Genomic DNA, 19,191 nt, shown 5'->3' with positions numbered 1-19,191 from the left:
GGTAGTTAGATGGAAGTGGATAGTAAACTGTAAAAAGTGATTATTTCATTGAAATAAAAGTGGTAATATTGTCGTTTCATTACGAATAACTGATCAAACAATAACTTCAAAGGTTGTACAAAACGCCTTGCCTTAAAAATAGAAGATTCGACCTAGAATTGGACAGTTAAATATGCCAGAACATGTTTCACCTTTCCCAGAACGAGTGATGATTGAGAGGTTCCGGTGAGTTTTGTAAAGTTAAGGGGCTCATTCATGTTTGAAGGACACTAGAGGAGACTGTGGTACGTTATGTGTCCCGCCATGCGCTTGCGTGATGAACGTAAAGACTTCGCGCGTTTCGAGCCGGGCCAATGAAAAACTGTCAAAAACGTATTCGGTATCATGCTCTGTCATGTTTTGTGCTAATTTTGACAATACAGTAAATACATTTAGAAGAACAGTACAGTAAGTAACGTTAAAATCTGAAAACTGTTTAAAATAATTCCAGTCAAACGATTTTTGTTATTCAGTGGCCACTGACGGTTATGGTCGGAAATTAGTGTTAGCTAGGAGAGCTGACTTTAGCTAGCGTTATGTCAAGCTAACCGTCCCGGAGTAGCTTTAAATTATGGAGAGATGAGGTCGTCAGCTATGTTAGCCTTCACCTATAGCAGGAATTAGCTATATAAAGCTAATTCCTGTTCAAATGGCGTTAAGATTGACAGGTTGATTGTAATTTTACTTTACAGTCATTCTGAAGACGAAGTGGCAGTAAAGCTGTTCCTCGTAAGGAAGAATGGCACCGGGTCAGGACACACAGGTGAGAATACAATCCTTAAACAATTTAGTTTACCAACATTACTGTCATTTCAAGTAATCATTATTAATTTTTTGTTGGTGAAGTACTGTAACGGTAAAAAAGTAAAGTATGATTAACCATTTTCATGCGCAGCTGGAGAAAGTCATCGATGAGGTGTTAAAGAGTGGGGATGTCCATGCACTGGCTGTATTCTTGCAAAGGGACATATATGAAGGGACCCCCATGAAATGTTCCAAACAGTTTCTCTCCAAATTGGATAGACTTGTCTGCAGGGTAAGATGCGGCCCAGCACACTCACTAACTAACATGGTATGATTCCCTAATGTTTGTAGGTTTAATGAAATCATGTCACTGTGTATGTAGTGCTTGGATCAGAAAGATTCCAAATCAGCCAGTTTGGGTCTTACTGTGGTCTACAAATGTGGGGAAAAGCTGAAACTACCTGGTGTCGGTCAAGGACTGTCAGGAGTAATATGTCAAGGCCTGATCCAGATGATAAGTATACATCTAATATTTATGGGGACACAGTGTGTGAGTGCTGTATAAGCAAAAGTACATCGTTGTTTATTGAACCTGGTTTATTCACATGGTGCAGTGGTTCGAGAAATGTAGGAAACTGTGGATCCAGTGTGGCCCGCAGTGGAATGAGCCTTTGTTCAACCTTTCTGAGGACTTCTTTGATGCCCTAACGGTGAGCTAATGTCTAACAGTAAAACACATTTTGTATGATAAAAAATTCATGCTTGTGTCTAAAATGTAACACTGTTTTCTTCCCTCTCTGTTACAGGTTGTTCATGAAGCATGCAAAGAGGGTACGCTTGTACATTCTTTCTTTATTTGTATTCAATCCTCAGTATGTGTGTTTCATCTTCAGTTTGTCTTTTTTGGGATCTAGGTGGAAATTGTAACTAACATGCGTAAACTTCATTATTTATCCAACAAATTGCAATCTTAAAGTTACAGTATTATTTGGGAGTCCTTGGTTTCTTCCGCAGTTAGGGAGAGTGTTAGATTGTCCTCACACTAGAGTCTAAATGTGTGATTCTGCTCCAACTATCCCAGTTGCCTGAGAGCACTGTCAAATCGTTTGCTATTAACATTGTTTTGAGGTAATTGTGTTCCTCATGGACAGAAAGATTGGAGAAACATATTTAGGTGAAAGATAATTAGCATTTGGCATAGAAGAAAAAAAAAACATATCAAAGCTTAAATTTCCATACTTTCATGATGAATCTTAGTATCTAAGAGAAAATGTCTATTCAGAGAATTACCCATGTATGTTGTTTACAGGAACATACAAAATCACAGAATCCTTCCTGTATGCTCTTGGTCAATTGGGAGTGGACTCCAGAATCTACATCCTGATCCGGAAAGAGGTTGGAAATGATTTTATTAACTACATTGTTTGAGTACCATTAAAACTGTGAGTCAGGTGTTTCTTAGATTAACCTGCTGATAATGTTCTAACAGGCAATTCGTAAATTCAACTTAATTCTGGACAAAATCCCAACGGAGCTTAAGAAAGAGAGGAAGATCCTAACATCACAGGAGGCCTCAGACATCATGTATGTCTTGGTAGTTTCCTCATAGCAAGGAACATTATTACTCATTTTTCACAATATCCACACACTGTTGAACTTTTGATTTTTCATATTTCTACAGGCTCAAACTGGCTGGTCAGATATTGGAGGGTGGTGGTAAGTGTTTTATGAGTAATACAATCTCTCTTTTCTTCACCCAGAACCATATGTAGACACAAACAATTTACAACACAGTCTGTTTGTGTCAGATTATGACTTGCAGACAGCCTTGATGGAAGCACTGTGCAGAATGGCCACTCCTGACCAAAGGAAAGAGATGGCAGATCGGTGGTTCAGCATGGAGCATGTGGCCAGTGCCTTTGCCAAGATCCGTGATGCAGAGTTTGAGACGGTAAAATCAGGCAATTAATTTCATTAGCATTTACATTTTGGTGCACTACTGTGGCAAATAATTGTAGTAATATTACATATAAATGTGTAACACAGCAAATATGTGTGATTTCAGGATTGTCGCAAGTTTCTGAACTTGGTGAATGGGATGCAGGGAGACAGGAGGAGGTGCATACATATCGTACCTCAGTGTTTCCTAAGACATGATCTGGGGAACATGAGGGGTTTTGTTTATAGTTCTACCTCTTCGCCTAGTGATAACAAGAATTCCTAGACTGAAATGTTGTTTAATTCTGTTTTATTAAATCCTCTAAATATATACAGTATTTGTGGGTTCTTGACAAAGACGGGGAACATACATTGCTGAAGACAGATGCACATGACTGAATATCGATGTTCTCTCTGTACTGTAGAGTCTATTCCTACCCTTGTTTGGAGGTTTATCTGGACAAGTATGAGGTCAGTATCAACAGGATTTCTATGGGTCTAAAAATGTGAGAGAGAAAAAAAACAGAATTCGAAACTAAAACGTTAGTGAATGTCCAATGTTACATAGAAACAAGTACAGATTCTCTCTGTCTGGGCCTGACTGCACATTCAGTACAATAAGACAATAATTTATAAAGATGCTTTTGCCTTCTTCGTACAATTAACTGCATGTAAGGTGGAACATCACAATCCATCACGCACTCCTGAATTTATTAGTAGGTGTGTTGAAAGGCTTGTGGTTATGTTGTCAGCTGCTGATGCCAGCTGATGAGAAGCTGGACGAATTCTGGATCGACTTCAACCTTGGCAGCCACAGCATCTCCTTTTACTTCTCTTTGGCTGATGGAGAGATGCAGGTACCTCAAGATTAATAGTCTATTTGAAAAGTGCTGCATAACTTTTAATTATATTTACATGATCAACAGGAGACATCTGTTACAGTCTAACGTAGAGTGGTTTCTCCTTCATGTAGGAGGGACAGTGGGAAACAATATGTATCAGTGAGAATGAAGTCCAAAGTTACACTGTGACAGGTAATCAAAGCCAGGTGTATCCTTTAAGTATTTGCTTGTGTGTGTGTGTGTTTGTGACTACTGTATAATACAATGGGTTTATTATCTATAGAGGAGGGCAAGAGAAAGGTATTGCAATTAAAACTGTCCGAGGTGGTGGTCGTTGGTGGAGTCGAAGGATCGAATCTTACCATCCATTTCAGCTCCTCCCTGGACATCCTGCAGGCTGCTCGTAGTGTCTACGGACACAGCAAAAACAAAGTAGGCCATGGCTTATTCATTCCAACCGTTTGGTCACAATGTCTGTAGGAATATTTATATGTTTTTTTTTTTTGTTACGCAGAGATACATAAGAAGTAAAAGTGAGAGGTACAATAATGGCATTGAAAAGAGCTTGGCATTCTGTGAAAAAAAGGTTTTGACACTTGGTTTAATTCGTTTTTTTTTCAGTTTTAACAGTTCATAGTGATTTAACACTACCTGGTTTGTTTCAGTTTTTATCAGTTTGAAGATTTACATGCTCTTCCTGTCAGGGCTTTGTAGGAAAGATGGGCACATCTGTGGTGAAGACTACAGTTAAAATCATAATGGAAGAGAACAACTCCCAGGTAAGAAATGGTCTGCTAACATAATGCTTTCAGTATACAGCTATAATGATTAATGTGGTCATTACAGATACAAATTATATTGAACTGGTGATGGTTTGGGTGGGTGAACCATTTATGTGATTGGCTCAAGTCAGGTTTGAGATAGGCTCAGATTAAATTGTCTGAATATATGGTGTAAATTATGTTCAGTAACTGCGACATGGCTACAAAGAAAACATTATAAAGGCTAGTGGTTGCTAGGTGTTAGTAAACAGTTTTACATTAATGTGATATTATTGTGTCAGAAGTGCTTTAAACATTTTGAAAGCTTTGTAAGTGCAAATTACCGTTGCATTGCAGCTGTGAGATGTTTCTGTGCTTGTACTGCATGCTTTTCTCTATGGAGGTTGTTCCAGAGAGCCAGGTCTCCCTTGGTGAAAGTGAGAAGAATACAGTCCCCTACCTTTTACCTGCATCGTCTGCACATATACAGGTAAAAGAGTTTTGTATTGTATAAACAGTGGTCAATTCATGAATATAATTTGTAACAACACACCACTATGTGTTATGTCTTCATGAAAAACTATGAATACAGTATGTCACTCAAAAAGTTCAATTGGTGGTTGTAGTTCTGCTGTGAAATTGTGCACCTGGCACTCAGATCACCAGCTGAAATGCAGGGGGGCCTGTAGGGGGCGTAGAGAGCAAGGGAACAGAATTTCTGTATATCCATTCTGTAGGTGATCCGGTGCCATTGCCTTCACATGAAAGGGATTACACATAAAATATTTATATGTGATCATTTGAATGTCACATTTAAATTGACCATTTAAGAAGTAAAGATTCACAGACACAGTCATTCTGATTTTCCGTCCAGATGGTGACTCCAGCCAGGATGAGGATTTCAGAGTCCACCACCTTCATCAGCAATAGTGCAGGAGGAAGTGTACATAGTGCCAGTTCCCTCTCTGCTGTAAAGCCATCAAGTAGGTGGAAATTAGAAATTGTAAAGAATTTCTGTCACACCAGGTCCAGTATTCCTGCATTATCTTCATGGTATCATCAGACCTTAGAGGTTCTAAAAACTCAAAAGTTCATTCTTAACAGCCTGACAATGCCATATGTATCAAGATTCTTGTCATATCCATATTCACATCCACAGTATTCTAGCCCAAACCATTCTAGGCAGTTTGTCTTGCTTGACTGGAAGCTCCTTATCACTTTTTTATTCCTCATGAAGAGGAATTAAAGCAAGGCATGTAGATCCAACTCTCAACTATAACATTGTACTTTCACCCTTTTAGACACTCCAGCCAGCAGTAAAGGGAAGCCATGTCTGGAGATGGTTCGTTTATGTGATAGGAAAGGTGAATTTTGCGCGGGAGAACAAAGGATGACTGCTAAGACCTGCAGTAATGGCACAGCACCCAGAAGCACAATAGCCGGTGGCATGATAGAGAAGGTATGACACACGCTGAATACACTGAACTCAACATGTTACACAGGCTGTGTAAGTGTTCCAAATACTGAACACTGTTTCATGCTCTGCGTGGTCTCTCAACAGCATGCTAAAAATGAGATGTCACAGTATGTAAAATTTGATATTGTTTTTGCTTTTGGAATGAAACCTCAATTTCATGGCCTCTTCCTCAGAGTGATATGTCTCTACAGGGCTTGGCTTCCAAACAGGCCAATAAGAACAAGCTTGATAAATACAAAAAGGTATAATCACCAATTATTATGTATTTAAATAAAGTTAAGGTAGTATATGTTGTCTACTTCTGCACAATCTTTCTAAACTGTTTTCAGGATATGAGGGTGTAATACAATTGACTTATGCAAAGTAATATTGGTTTTTACTCTTCTTAGTAGTTACATGTACAACTATTAAGATAATAACTCTAGCCCAAATTTTTGATGCTACTGGTCACAACCAGCGCCTCAGACAGGATTTCTCTCGCAGCTGTCAGGCAAATCTGGTATTATTTGGCCTGACAGTATTTTACATATTATTTAATTGGAAGGAAAGTTGTATTTACACAAACTCTATCATCCACTTACGTTTGTTGCCTCTGCTTGTTCTAAAGAATATACCGCTGGCAAAAGCAGTAGATATGGTTCTAGCTGGACAGGGAGAAGAGCAGCCTCTGGGTATTGTATTGTTTAGCTTAACCCAGAAATACAACCACACCAATTTTTTTCAGAGAGTCTTGTACAAAACCTTGATCTTTTTACTTTCAGAGGATAATTTTGTGCCTGACACCCAACCCAGACCTGTGAAAAACATGTAAGCACTGTGGAGAACCACCACACTCTTTGCAGATCTATTACCATCAATGCTCTGATTGGTAATGTTGTACGCATTTGTGTTTATACGGTAGATGTATATAGATTGTATATTTAAACATGTTTATTTGTTCAAATTGCAGGTCTTTTAACTGGAACAAACTGTCAGTGTCTGAAATGGTAACAATGCCCACACAGAAAATAAATACTGTGTCAAGACCTGGTAAGCAAAGAAGTCTTAAAATATCTTCACCAATTCACCAGACATCACTTAATATTATGCACATCAATATCTAGTATCTTTTACCTATCCAGGTAAAAATTCAATGTTGTTAAACTTTTTTTTTTCCAAATTCATATTTTTTCTCTTTTAGAGCCTCATTCTAATTCGGCACAACAGCAGGAGCACCCAACCTTAGCACTGAGATTGTCAGTTCCAGGCTCAGGCCCTATCAACCATAAGCAGCTCCATACTGAACTCACCCAGCGCCTGCAGCGGGTCCTCAGTGAGAAGAACCAAGATCATGCACCTCAAGAGCCAGCTGCAACCCAGAGAAAAATGTCTGGTACCAGAGGGGACTCGAAACGCAGAGGCTCCGCAGACCAGTGTGCTTCTACTTTGGGTACTTCCAACAAGCAGCAGGCCCAGAGAAATGGCTTGGCCAAAGGGAATAGCAAAGGCCGGATGTCACTGAAAGCAGATGTTGCTCTAAACAAAGCGCCAGTCAAGGCTCCCACAACCGTCGCTCTGCAGGAGAAAATACAACCCAACGTTAAGGCTCAAACTAACAGGGCCCTTTCAAGCAAAGAGAAGGTATGACATCTATAAAATTTAAGCAGCTGACCTTCCATGCAAAGGTTCGTAATGTATATTGTGATTCTAATACCTTCTATTGTCCCTACTCAGAGCGATGCAAAGGTTGCAGAAAGCATGGTGAAGCTCATCTCTAGCCATTATGAGATTAACAACATCAATCAGAGCTGGACTCCTCTTCATATCAACAAGTATGCACAGTGATGGTTGTAGGGCTACATTATGTTGTACTGCAGAAAATGAACAAATGTCATTGCTTGCATAATTGTGCCACATAGTTACCATTTGTGTTTTTATGGTAGGTCACTCTTCAATATGAGCTGGTTATCAACTGCCAAAGTAAGTGATCATTATGATTTATGGTTTGGAGAAACTTAAAGTTACTTTTCTCTAGCTTGAGTTACTAAAGAGTATCTTTATCTACTATAGAGGGACGTACCTCATACATCTGTAAGCCTAATGAAATCCCACAGTAAAACAGCATCAAACTCTTCAGGCTGGAGGTAATCCAGTTCAATTAAAAGATTGAGGTACATTTGAATATTTCAGTGGCTTTTAGAATGTATGTAAAGACTTTTTTTTCCTGTTGAGCAGAAAGGATATTTTTGCATTCAACACTGAAGCATCATTGAGTATTGGGGTAAATATTACTAGTGTTAGTTATTCCATATATTTGAATGTAATATACAGGAGTACTTGGTATGCCACTGTGTTTTTTAAAGTCTTATTTATTGCTCTTTAGGGAAAGGATAAAACCTTCCCTAACACTTCTTCCATATCGAGCAGGTAGGTCTTACAGTTGAGAATGTCCTGTTGGGTAATTTGTCAAAAAATGCAGATCTTAAAAACTGTAACATTCTGTCAAGATTTTTTTTATTAAAATCTCTCTAATTTCATATTCCACATATTATTTGACAGCGGCATCCATGAGTCCTCAGGACTCCACAACACAACCGAGAAAGGACAACCTGTGACAAAAGTAAACTTTCATTATACTTAGTGTTTTCTTATAGATATTAAAAGTTGAAGCTAGTAGAGACTCAGTCTGTGTAGATGTGTGTATTCTTGTTGCATTTGAACTTTTACTCTTGTCAGAAACAAGAAGGAAAGAGGAAAGCACAAATCTTCCAAAATCAGGAAATTTATCACTCAAAAGTTATGGCTTACACTTATTATATGAGCAAGAATTATGCGGCAGTCACTTGAAATGCACCATGTTCTGGCCAGGAAAGCATCTCCCTCACTCTTCTCTGTCTCTCTCTTTCAATCTGTCTACGTCCCTATCTCCCACTACCTTTTGTGTTACAGGAGAAGCGGTATATGAAAAAGCATTTGTTCAGTGACACAGATACAGACTATGCCATGACAGAGGTCAGCTGGCTGAGGGAGTCGAGCAGGAAACCCAAACCCAAAGTTGCCAAATACTCAAGGCAGGCACCCATCAAGCCTAAAGCTGAGTCACCTCATACTTCATGTAAGCCCTTAAAGCCACACTTTGCCACACATTCATGCTTTCAATCTAAGACTCATCACATTAAGACTGGATGTTGATACAATTATGTAAAGACTAAAATGTTTCCATAAACAGAATGTATTTGTGTCATTACAGATGAAATCCCAGATTTACCACCACCCTCCCCAAAACATGTAAAGGACAATACCAAACCCAATAAAGTAAGGCAAGATTCTTTTATGTAAATAATGTGCTTTAAGGCTGTAATGCACTATCACAGTCAGCCACAGTGTGTCATTGTTGTTTAAGCAGAAGAAGCACAATGTGAAGGAGAGAGTGGTGCAACCAAAGAAGACAGTGAAGCCAGCAGCAGCACCCAGCAGACCACATGCAGCAGGCGGGAGGCCCAAGAGAGCTGTACACACCTCTACCAAGAGCTACAGGGAGCCAGATACAGATGACAGCCAGTCAGAATCAGCTACGCCTGCTGTTCCCAAGGCAAACGACCTCCCTTTATGTCTGCTGAACAAATAACATATTTATTGTTCTTATTGTGTATGCACATGACAATGAGACTAGGTTTTATCTTCGTTATCTCTCTGAATTATTTAGTAATGTGGATCTCCCCATACCATTTACCATTTTTGAGTTTTGTTGAATTACACATAATATGAGTTGCTTGGTGCAGAAGTCCAGCAAATTATATTTTTATGGAATATTAGTAACAAAGACGTTACTTAAAATGATTTTTCAAATAGAATGAATCATACTTTCTTTATCCTTTAATAGCCGGATCATCTGAAGAATACTAAGAAAACTCATGATGCTGCTCACACAATGAAGAAACAGCCTGTGAGCAAGCAGCCAACCAAAAGATATAGGAAACCAGAGAGCAACCATCATAGCAGAGAGTCACAGTCAGTGTCGGTGTCAGAACAGCCATCCACTTCTAAGGTAGAGGTCATAGAGCTTATATTTCATGTTATCCTGATTAAACAATCATCCATTCTGCATGCCATGAAGCATCTGTATGTCTGAATTTGCTAGAAAACATCCATCCACGTCACCGCATGCTCATACTGTGATCAACTGAGTTAGCAAGTTCCTCTATTCTGACAGATCAGAAGCTCTGATTGCTTTTTTTGTGGTGGGGCTATACAACTACAATATTCCAAACTGGCAGATCATTTGTTTTTATCTGATTTTGGTATTGACATTTGTAATATTGTATAATTTTAAATGAGGCAAGAAATATAGGTATGAAGCATGTATTAGGAAGCATCCCTCAAAAAATTACGTGAAATTATGTGAAAACAACTACATCAGAGCTGCAGTAAACTCCACACATGGTTTCAGTTGTTTTCCAAGCATCATATACTGCTGTTGGAGCTAATGTTTTTGAAACAAACTCAAATTGGCAGGAAAACAACATGGGTTGGAAATTAAATTGGCTTTTGGCGGGCAACAGCAAAGAGAAGTTAGGCCACAGGCAATTTTTCTCAGCTGTAAAGCTTGTTGACAGTCCACACAATGTGTCAGTTTAGCATTCTGAGGTCTGAAGAACATTTCTGGTTAGTTGCTGATTTTGTTATTTGCAGTGTGAATGGATAGTAATATAATTTTGGAATGTGGTCACTGAGATTCATTTCAACATCATAGTTATCGTAACATTAGAATGTTGCAGCAACATCCCATTACATTTTGGTTTGTCTGCCAACAGAAATATTTTGTAAACCAGCAGGGGGGAAGAGTGAGAAAACTTGTTCAGAGGTTCCAAACCAAATTTGATGATAATAGGTTTATTGTGATGATTGTCTATAAATGATCCAATTTTGAAAATTTTATTTAAATTCTGCAAAGGGACATAGATTACACCTACACCAGTCCTACAACAAAATGTTATGTTGTAGCTTTATTAAGCTAGAAATAAGACATGGTCTGAATGTGCACATGCCTTTTTACCTGAATGGGTATTGTGCTTGATGATCATCATATATTTAACAGAAATTCTTTTATGTTTTTCAGCAGCAGAGGCCTGAGAATGTTCTTCAAGAAACTTCGAAGTTACGTAAGAAAAAGGTCATCCCTGTCCTAGAAGAGATGAATGCATTGAAGGATTCTTGGGCAGCCCGCCAGACCTCGTTCTGTCCGTCGCCTCCTTTCGTTGAGAAGATGAGATGTAAGACTGTGGAAAGCTTCTCACCAGCATCAGAGTTAGATAACAGTCATTTGACTCCTTTGACATAAGCTAATGGCGATTGCATGTTTCATGGTGTGTCCAATGGTTTATTAATTCCAATATGTATTACTTAGCCTTCTTGACACTTTGCTGGCATACATAGTTTACAGTAATTGACAAATATTGCTTTTGCTTTGATTCCACTAAAGTATAGTAGATTATATAGTGAGTTAGTGTTTGCTTTTTAGCAACATTTCCTGTGTAATCAACTGACTCAAGAGTGAATGAGAGCACCTACTTTTGGAGATTATTTAGTCACATGGAGGACCAAATTCAACTTATTAAAGTCTGCTTGTGGCTGGAAAAATGGGGGCCTGTTGTAAAAAAAAATCACTAATCACTTTTATTTAGAAGACCTGAAAGAGGATTAAAATTTGTCCTACCCATGAATATGTGTACAAAAAAATATTCACCCAAAACCCGAATTGTTGCCCATTTTTACTCGGCCAGTTCAGTGTCTGTATTACATTTGCATTAACTCCTGTAAAGAGTAAAACATTTGGTGTATTATTCTGCAATTGCACCAGATGCATTTTCACTCAGATCACATTTATGCAGTTTTAAAACACTTATATAAATGACCCTATTGCTCTCTAACCTCTTAACTGTAAATTGATATGTTGAAAACCATGTATGTATATTGACCTTTTACTCTCTGTCCAACTTCTGAGGCCAGCTGTTTGAACATCTGTGCTTATTTTGGACCCTCACAGCTGCCGAGAGGTCAGCCCCAACCTTGGATTTGACCTGCTCCCCTCTCCTCACCCCGCGGGGATCCCCACTCCCTGCCTCCCCTGACTCTGCCTGCCAGGACACCCCCTCACCAATCCTGCTGCTACCCAAACCTCACTCTACAGTCAGCAGTAAAGGAAACTTCAAGCCCTCCTCTTCCTACAGTGCAGAAAAGAAGTTCAGCACATCCAAGACTCAGTCCATCCAGTCTGCCCTGTCTCTCTCTTCACTGAGAGGTCAAACCCCTGCACCCCATCCTCCCATTGGACTGAGTGCAGCAGAGGTAAAACAGCACCTTACTGACGTCTTAAGTAGTTCTTGTGGATTCTGAGTCAAGGGTTAGGGTCACATTCAGAGTTTTAATGTAGCATGTACCACCTGCTCCTTTTTACCCCAATGATCCGATGATGTACTGTATATATGGGCAGTATAATCTAGAATATGTTATGGTTGTCAATTGCAGCTGAACTTAAATCTAATAAGTTGTGAGGAGTCCCCTGGTATTTAACATGTTTGAGTGAAACACTCACCTTTACACTACATGGAGGTCATTGACGCCACTCGTGAGTCATGTGAGGATTACTAAATGACTTAAGGCCTTCATAAATGGCAACCTAGGACTTCAGGAAGTAGGTCTGTGACCTGAGCATTGCTATTTGAAATTCCCAGACCAGCTGAGAAAATGCGGGCAGAGAAAGTAAAGAAGTATCACTTCCCTCCCTCTGCAACCATTTTTGAGGTTTGAAGTTCTCTTTTAAAGTAGTTTTTAATCTCCACCCATAACAGTTGTCAGGGTTAAAATGAATTCGGGTGAATATAGGGAACCCTTAAGTCTGAAGTGTCCATTTGAGAAATTCCACTTTCCGTAATAAAAACATCTTGTATTTATGCAGAAAATGTTGGAATTACATATGATGTTCTGAAAGATTAAGTAGCATTATTGAAATTACCTTTTTCACTCCATGCAGAACAGATAATAGCGCTGCAACACTTCATCTGTGCCCCCTAATGCATTGTGGAAAATGTCTTTATCATTTTACTGTCACTAATCCATGACATAAATGGTGATTAGATAACTACTAAATGAGTTGCCATACTTCTTCTTGTCCATCGCTTTCTCATCACTTTCCAGATAAGTCCAGTTCAGCAGCATCTATCTCCAGCACCTCGATCTCCTTTGTCTCTGTCCCTGCCCCTGTTGACATCCACACTCCTTGATCTCGACAAGCAGTCCATGCCTTCTCCTCCTCAATCTCCATTCCCTGAAGACACTATCAACAATGACCACCTTTATGGCTTTAGTAAAGTGTCTTCAGTATCCCAGGTTTCACTGAGCCAATCATCCACTATGTCATCCATGCTCAGCTGCAGAGTTAAGGACTGCCCCAGTACTGCTCTGACTGTGTCTCATAAAACAGAGGTAGGGGGGCTTTACTACACTTAATTTTTTTTGATTGTATGATAATGGATGGATGGGTGGATGGATGGATGGATGGATGAGTTACTGAGTTACAAATGACTAATGAATTACTGTCCATCCTGACAGAAAACACCATCTTCAGACAGAGACGTAAAGCCTGTGCAGCTTCATATGTCAGGTAAAAAACCTTTATTGCTCAGCTTGGTTCTTACCAGGTATAAACCGGGTTTCCCAGTTTGTACAGCCTAACCCTAGAGCTAGATTCCATTTACATCCAAACAAGTTTACAATGAAGTACAAAAATATATCTAAATAAAAAGTGATTATGAGCACAAACTCCCAAATAAGGCTCCATGGTCAAATCACTGATATGTTTTAGAGGGAGTCCCTTTGTTATGAAACAGTCATATAATGGACTAATGTATTGTAACTTGTGGTTCTTGCTACAGGACCCAGTCGCAAGCGCCACATCACCTCAACCAGTGAGTCCGAGGAAGATGAGAAGGAAGATGGGAAGGAAAGCAAGATGAGAGGACAGCGTTCTCCTCGGATGAAGCCAAGGAAGTTGTTCAAGTCCTGTAAGACATGTTGCTTGTAGTAATTAGTGGTGAATTGAGTCAGCTATAAGGTCAGCCAGGTTTATTAACATCCAGAACGATGCTGTTAAACCAGCAACACCGCAGCTATGCTGCACATGGGCATGGAAGAGGGAGTGGAGCTTCAAAATAAGTTTTTAAAACACATGGAGGCTTCAACGCCTTGACAGGAGCACAAACCCAGAGACTAGACCTGACGGACCGTTTTACCAGTTAACACAGGGGCTAGCAGCTTATGACTCCGCACCAGCGACAGCCTGGCCAGTGGCATTATGTTTTCGGGTTGTCCATTTGTCCGTCTGTCCGTCCGTCCGTCCCATTTTCGTGAACGTGACAACTCAGGAGCACCATAAGGAAATTTCTTTAAATTTGGCACATGGCAATGCAAAAGGTCAAATGTCAACTTGACTGTGACATCATAGTGTTTTTTTTATTCAATTCCTTCAAAGTCTTCACTATCATATATCATATATGACTGGGCAAACATGGATGTAAACGGCAACTTGACTGTTTGGTGCAGGCATATAACCACGAGGTGTTAATTCTAGTTTATATATTATGTTATGGTATTATGATGTACAAAGAGCATACCAACAACAAACTGTTTCTTGTAGTTTAGCCAAAACATTTTTGATTGGTCTTATTACCAATGCAGTGAAAATGTTTGTTTTTTGTTTTGGAAGAGCAAAATTTCCAACCTGTATAATTTAAGGTATTTTGGTGTTTACCCAGAACTCTGAGGTAGTCTTTCCTAACATATTAGTGGATGTGTCTGTTGTCCTCAGTTGCTGAAGTGTCTGCTGTAGGTGAGGTGAGCCAGGTCATGTCTTCTTCCCACACGGTGAGCTCCAGTCACTGGGAGGCTGAAGTGAGGGGTGGAGACATGGACATGGATGAGGATTTGGAGTTGCCAGGATCTGACTTAAACCCGAGTGATCTGTGCCAGCAATTCAGCTCTGACCTAAAGAAGAAGTTCCAGGTTGGACACACATTTATATAGTCAAAAGAGCAAGAGAATATGCAGCACAACCTACATTACTGTCACACACACACACATATTTATGTACTCCCCCCTTTTCCCCAAAATGGTTCTTAACACCACTGAAAATAATGTGTTATGTATTTGGCACGTTGGCCATGTGTGTTTGAGAAAGCAGTGAATATTTTCTTTTTACTGAATATATTCTCACAACTTGTGTTGAATAAAGCACACCTCTATTTTTCATAATCCCGAGTCACTGAAATGTTGTTAAATGATGACCTTGTTGAACCATTATCTTTGTTTGTGTTCAGAATCGTTACAAGACGATGGAGTTTTACAACAAACAGTCCTTGAAGACCGTCCAGCAACATGTCTCCTCTCTCAACATGCAAGTGACCAAATACAGGTCAGTTAGTATGTAATTAGTGTTACAAACAAAACATAAAGCCATTTTTTCCATCCACAGGTCTCATTTGCTAATTGCGAATGTGAAAATTTGATACTTTATACCATCAAGATACAGTACAGCTTGATTTGTTGGCTGGTTGCCCGCCAATTTGTTTCTTAGAGAAGACAACTGTACAATCAACAATCAGTGTTAATTTTCTTAAAGTAGTTCGAAGTTTACTCTGTTAGTAAATAAGTACTTGTATGTTCACATTCTGCCTTCCTGCAAATCTGAAAACACGCACTATTACTTTATTTTTTTGGCTGAACTGCAACAGCAGGGCCAATCCTGTAATCGCTTACTGACTGATTGACTGACTGACTAACTGAACGACTGACTGAGTGGTGGTATTAACACTTGTTAGCGGAGTCGTAGTCTATCGAGCCACTCTGGTTTCCCAGCTGCTCGGGAAATGCAGGGAAGTGGAAGAGCACTTCCAATACACCAAGCCTCGCCTCCATTACAGCAAATAAACTACTTTCATAACATGTGTCATTATTACTAAAGGAGGCAGAGGAATAAGATAAAATAAGACACACTGAACAGAAAGAGCAGGAGAGAGGCAGACAGAGAGACAGAGAGAGAAGTCATTGCTACCGAGACTCCGTTCTAACCGCTATGACCAACTCTACAGATCAAATGATTGTGGATCCCAGATGGAGGCTGTAAGCTGTGTGAGGGACAAAATAAGAAAAATAATCTGTCTCAGGCCCCGGTGGTTCATCTGGTAGAGTTCATGTCATTTGAGCTAGTCCTTGCCCTGCCAGCCCAGGTTCAAGTCCAGGCTGTGGCCCTTTGCTGAAGGTCATCCCCTTTTCTCTCTCTCTCTCCAATTTTTTCCATCTCTCTCTCACTGTGACTGAAAGGAAAAAAAGAGAAAAAGAGTCTTTCTCTTCTAACTTTCTCTCTGAGTGATCATTTTATAAGTCTTTGTCTTTAATTAATGATTTTGGTGATTTTGTCAGATGATGTCACAGGTATTAAATACGTATTTGACCATAGGCGGTTCAACCACATGCTATATTTTGACCTAGTCTTGTTTTTGCTTTTACTTTTAGATTTACATTTCACTGGTTAATTCTCTCTGCTCTGTACAGGACTCAGAGGCTTGCACAGGTTCAGAAGGCCCTCTTGCAAGAAATCGACAAACTGGAGCAGGATGACACTGTTCTGAAAAGAATGGAGAAAGACCTGACTGTAGGTCACTCTTTCTTTCCGTCTCTCACGCACACACAGACTACCTGTGTACCAGTTTGGAGAGAATGTGGAAGTTAATATTGTTAAAGCAAAATATGAAGTCACGAAATACAACGTGTTGTTGATGTTGATTTGACCAGTGTCTGATCAGTGTTTGGTCTCTGTTCTTTCACAGATTCACTGGAAAAAACAGACTGTGGCTTTCCGGTCTTACCAGGAGCAAGGAACCAAGAGGTGAAATTTAGGACTTTGTGTTTGTGTTTGTGTGAGCACTGAAAGAGCCATGCTGTTAGTTTGATGCTATTTTCCTGCCACAGTTGGATCAATGCAGTTGCCACAGGCTTAAACCCAAATACCCTGTAAAAGGTTGAATAATACACTTGTTTATTCTGTGAAAAATGGATTAAAATGCTTGACAGGAAAAGACATTTTTCCTCAGGCTAATCATCATAAGCTAGATATGCACCCTACAGCACAAGCTAGTTTTTGGCTAGTTCTTCTTCATATGACTAAGCTGAGTTCACTGATGTTTATTTAGCAAGCATTCCCCCATAATTATCCACCTCTGGGCTGATTGTAAAGAGCTGTTCTGGCTAGAATGCCCAGTCCAAGTTAATGAGTATGAAAAAATTATACAGTCACAAAATTATAAAGTCATGTTGGTTTTTAAAAATGAATGTGGTACTCAATTTTTGTGTTAATACAAAGCACCTAAATGTATCAACATGCCTCAACTCTCTTCGTGCTTTAATTAACGTGTCTTTTCATAAGTGGCTGGTCATAAGATTAGAATTTCAACATTATCTCTTCACTTGACAAGATCAAGAGAACCCAGTGATCCCTCCTTTGCTTAAAAAAAATACAGTTTTTGTATTGACCCCATTAATTGTTACCTCTGTCCTTAAAAAAAGCACCATGTAAATGATGATTCTGCCTGCATGATTCAGAGAAGTGATGGTTTTAGATGGGTGTGCTTCCCCTTCTCACTGACAGCACTTTATTCAGTCAGAGCCCCCTTTTTCCTCAGTCAGGCTGCTTGTGTCAAACTCACAATTTTGGCACTAGATCTTTTTTCTTCTTCTTTGCTGTGGCTTTTTTTTGTCCACACTGCCATACAGCAGAGATTGTATGTGACATAATTACAGTAAGTGAATTTGACCATATTTTGTCAGTGGTCTTCAGTTCTGTGTCATGTTTCTGGGTAGTTGAATCTTGACTGATTCTATGGTCACATCAATGCCCATAACAGGAGAATTTATTTTTCAGTCCTGATCAGATCCATGCTTTCCCAGAGCTGAAGACTTCATCATAGGCTTTCTGCTTCACAAGACAATGTTAGAAATATGTTTGATTCCAAATAAGTAAGATTCAGTGAAGGGGTTCAGTGGTTGACTCCTTTTATATCGTTGAGACATACCACTAAAAGCAAATGAAATTCAACTTCAAATTAAGCCACTTCGGTTAAACCATTTTACTGACTATGTACTGTAATCCTGTCGGTTATAACATAAATTCACTTTTTAAGAAATACTGCATAAGTGTTTTTCAGTGTTTCCTGTGGTCTCCTTTAACGCACTGTATATTTCCTTAATGTTTACATTGTGTGTTCTCCCGCCTTGTGAAGCTCTGCCTCATTTGGCTGTGTGATTGTCTGTCTCCTTCCCTCCAGAAATGAGACCCTGAAGAAAGCCCTCCATAGTAACGTGTGTCACAGCTTGGAGTATGAGCAGAGAATATTCACATCCAAGGTCTGATGCTCAAGCTTTAACAGCTGACGTCTAACATGCACTTCACTGTGTTGCTAAAGTCTTTAATCAACTTCATAAATCCAGAGCTCATGTTGTTTTGAAGACAATAGAAGAAATATTCATTCACAGTTCATCTATGTTTTTTTAAATAGTACATCTCACCTCTGCATATCAACATATCGACCCTTCTGTCCAATAATTTTTCACTGAGTGGCCTTTACAACATTTTGCTTAAGTCATTCTCTCATGTGTCAGCTCGTCCCCTGCTTGTCCTGACTGTCATATTCTATGTTCCCACCCCTAAAACCCTGCTTCTCTGCCTGCTGTTTTCAGATGTGCCTGATAAGAAAAGATATGAAGTCAGTCCAGGACAGACTCCTCAGTGAGATGGTGAGTCCACACGACACAGGTTGGATGGATTTGACCTGAACCATTAGACTGGCTTTTTATCTGTCTTTCATTTTGTGATCTTCACTCTGTCAGCAGAACAATGCTCCATTGAAAGCCAGTACATAACATACAGTCTTGAGAGACTTTATGACTCAGATGGTGTTGTGTAAGGTTTGAACTGAATTGTCTTTCCTGAATGGTTCTTTGTGTTTGTGTACCTTTTGTAGCAAGACGGAGAGATACAGAGCGTGAAGAGAGGGCTGCATGCTTTGTTTTTTCCATGATGGAGCCGGGTTTTAAGTCAGGCCTCTACACTGTAAACAAGGTTGCATATTACACCACATGATCCACACTGTGCTCTGTAGTTGAGCTATGCTGATTTCATGTGAACGTTTTTGGCTGAGGTGTTAATGTTTCCAGGTTCTGCTTTTAATGTTGGTGTATTGTGGGTGTTTTTGTTAATTCTGACATAGAAGTGTTGTTGCTATATGATTGTTTTTATAAGAAATGTTATGTTAATCTGATATTTATAATTTGATATTTGATTTCCAAATTACAGATCAAT

General features: G+C 39.4%; 1 protein-coding gene across 1 annotated transcript; it reads left to right on the top strand.

Moving 5' to 3' along the window:
* The first annotated feature begins 778 nt into the window (after positions 1 to 778).
* sycp2 (synaptonemal complex protein 2) lies at positions 779 to 18,950 on the top strand. Its single transcript, XM_087179706.1, has 45 exons — positions 779 to 802; positions 935 to 1,075; positions 1,166 to 1,297; positions 1,389 to 1,493; positions 1,590 to 1,614; positions 2,093 to 2,178; positions 2,273 to 2,367; positions 2,465 to 2,499; positions 2,592 to 2,734; positions 2,849 to 2,901; positions 3,147 to 3,192; positions 3,474 to 3,578; positions 3,695 to 3,755; positions 3,847 to 3,995; positions 4,268 to 4,342; positions 4,728 to 4,814; positions 5,199 to 5,307; positions 5,626 to 5,783; positions 5,975 to 6,043; positions 6,409 to 6,472; positions 6,563 to 6,608; positions 6,751 to 6,830; positions 6,982 to 7,421; positions 7,515 to 7,612; positions 7,724 to 7,760; positions 7,851 to 7,924; positions 8,016 to 8,061; positions 8,164 to 8,207; positions 8,340 to 8,400; positions 8,730 to 8,895; positions 9,031 to 9,095; positions 9,184 to 9,372; positions 9,664 to 9,828; positions 10,900 to 11,053; positions 11,827 to 12,128; positions 12,978 to 13,265; positions 13,392 to 13,443; positions 13,715 to 13,843; positions 14,647 to 14,840; positions 15,155 to 15,249; positions 16,389 to 16,488; positions 16,664 to 16,722; positions 18,158 to 18,236; positions 18,570 to 18,626; positions 18,854 to 18,950. The coding sequence occupies exons 1-45, from the start codon at positions 779 to 781 to the stop codon at positions 18,908 to 18,910; spliced, it is 4,839 nt and encodes a 1,612-aa protein (XP_087035832.1). The 3' UTR covers positions 18,911 to 18,950.
* The last annotated feature ends 241 nt before the right edge of the window (positions 18,951 to 19,191 follow it).

The sequence above is a fragment of the Seriola lalandi genome, unplaced genomic scaffold (genome assembly GCF_002814215.2).
Source record: "Seriola lalandi dorsalis isolate HSWRI2012SDOR001 ecotype SW California unplaced genomic scaffold, Sedor1 jcf7180002054861, whole genome shotgun sequence".
NCBI classification, from domain to species: Eukaryota; Metazoa; Chordata; class Actinopteri; order Carangiformes; family Carangidae; genus Seriola; species Seriola lalandi.
Note: the sequence above shows the minus strand (reverse complement) of the source record. Positions and strands in the feature narration are given on the sequence as shown.

Excerpts from the sequence above, each read along its gene's own strand:
- sycp2 (XM_087179706.1), top strand. The coding sequence starts at position 779 with ATGGCACCGGGTCAGGACACACAG. Across the intron at positions 8,401-8,729 it reads AAGGACAACCTGTGACAAAA|GAGAAGCGGTATATGAAAAA; the intron begins GTAAACTTTCAT and ends TTTGTGTTACAG. Across the intron at positions 9,373-9,663 it reads CTACGCCTGCTGTTCCCAAG|CCGGATCATCTGAAGAATAC; the intron begins GCAAACGACCTC and ends ATCCTTTAATAG.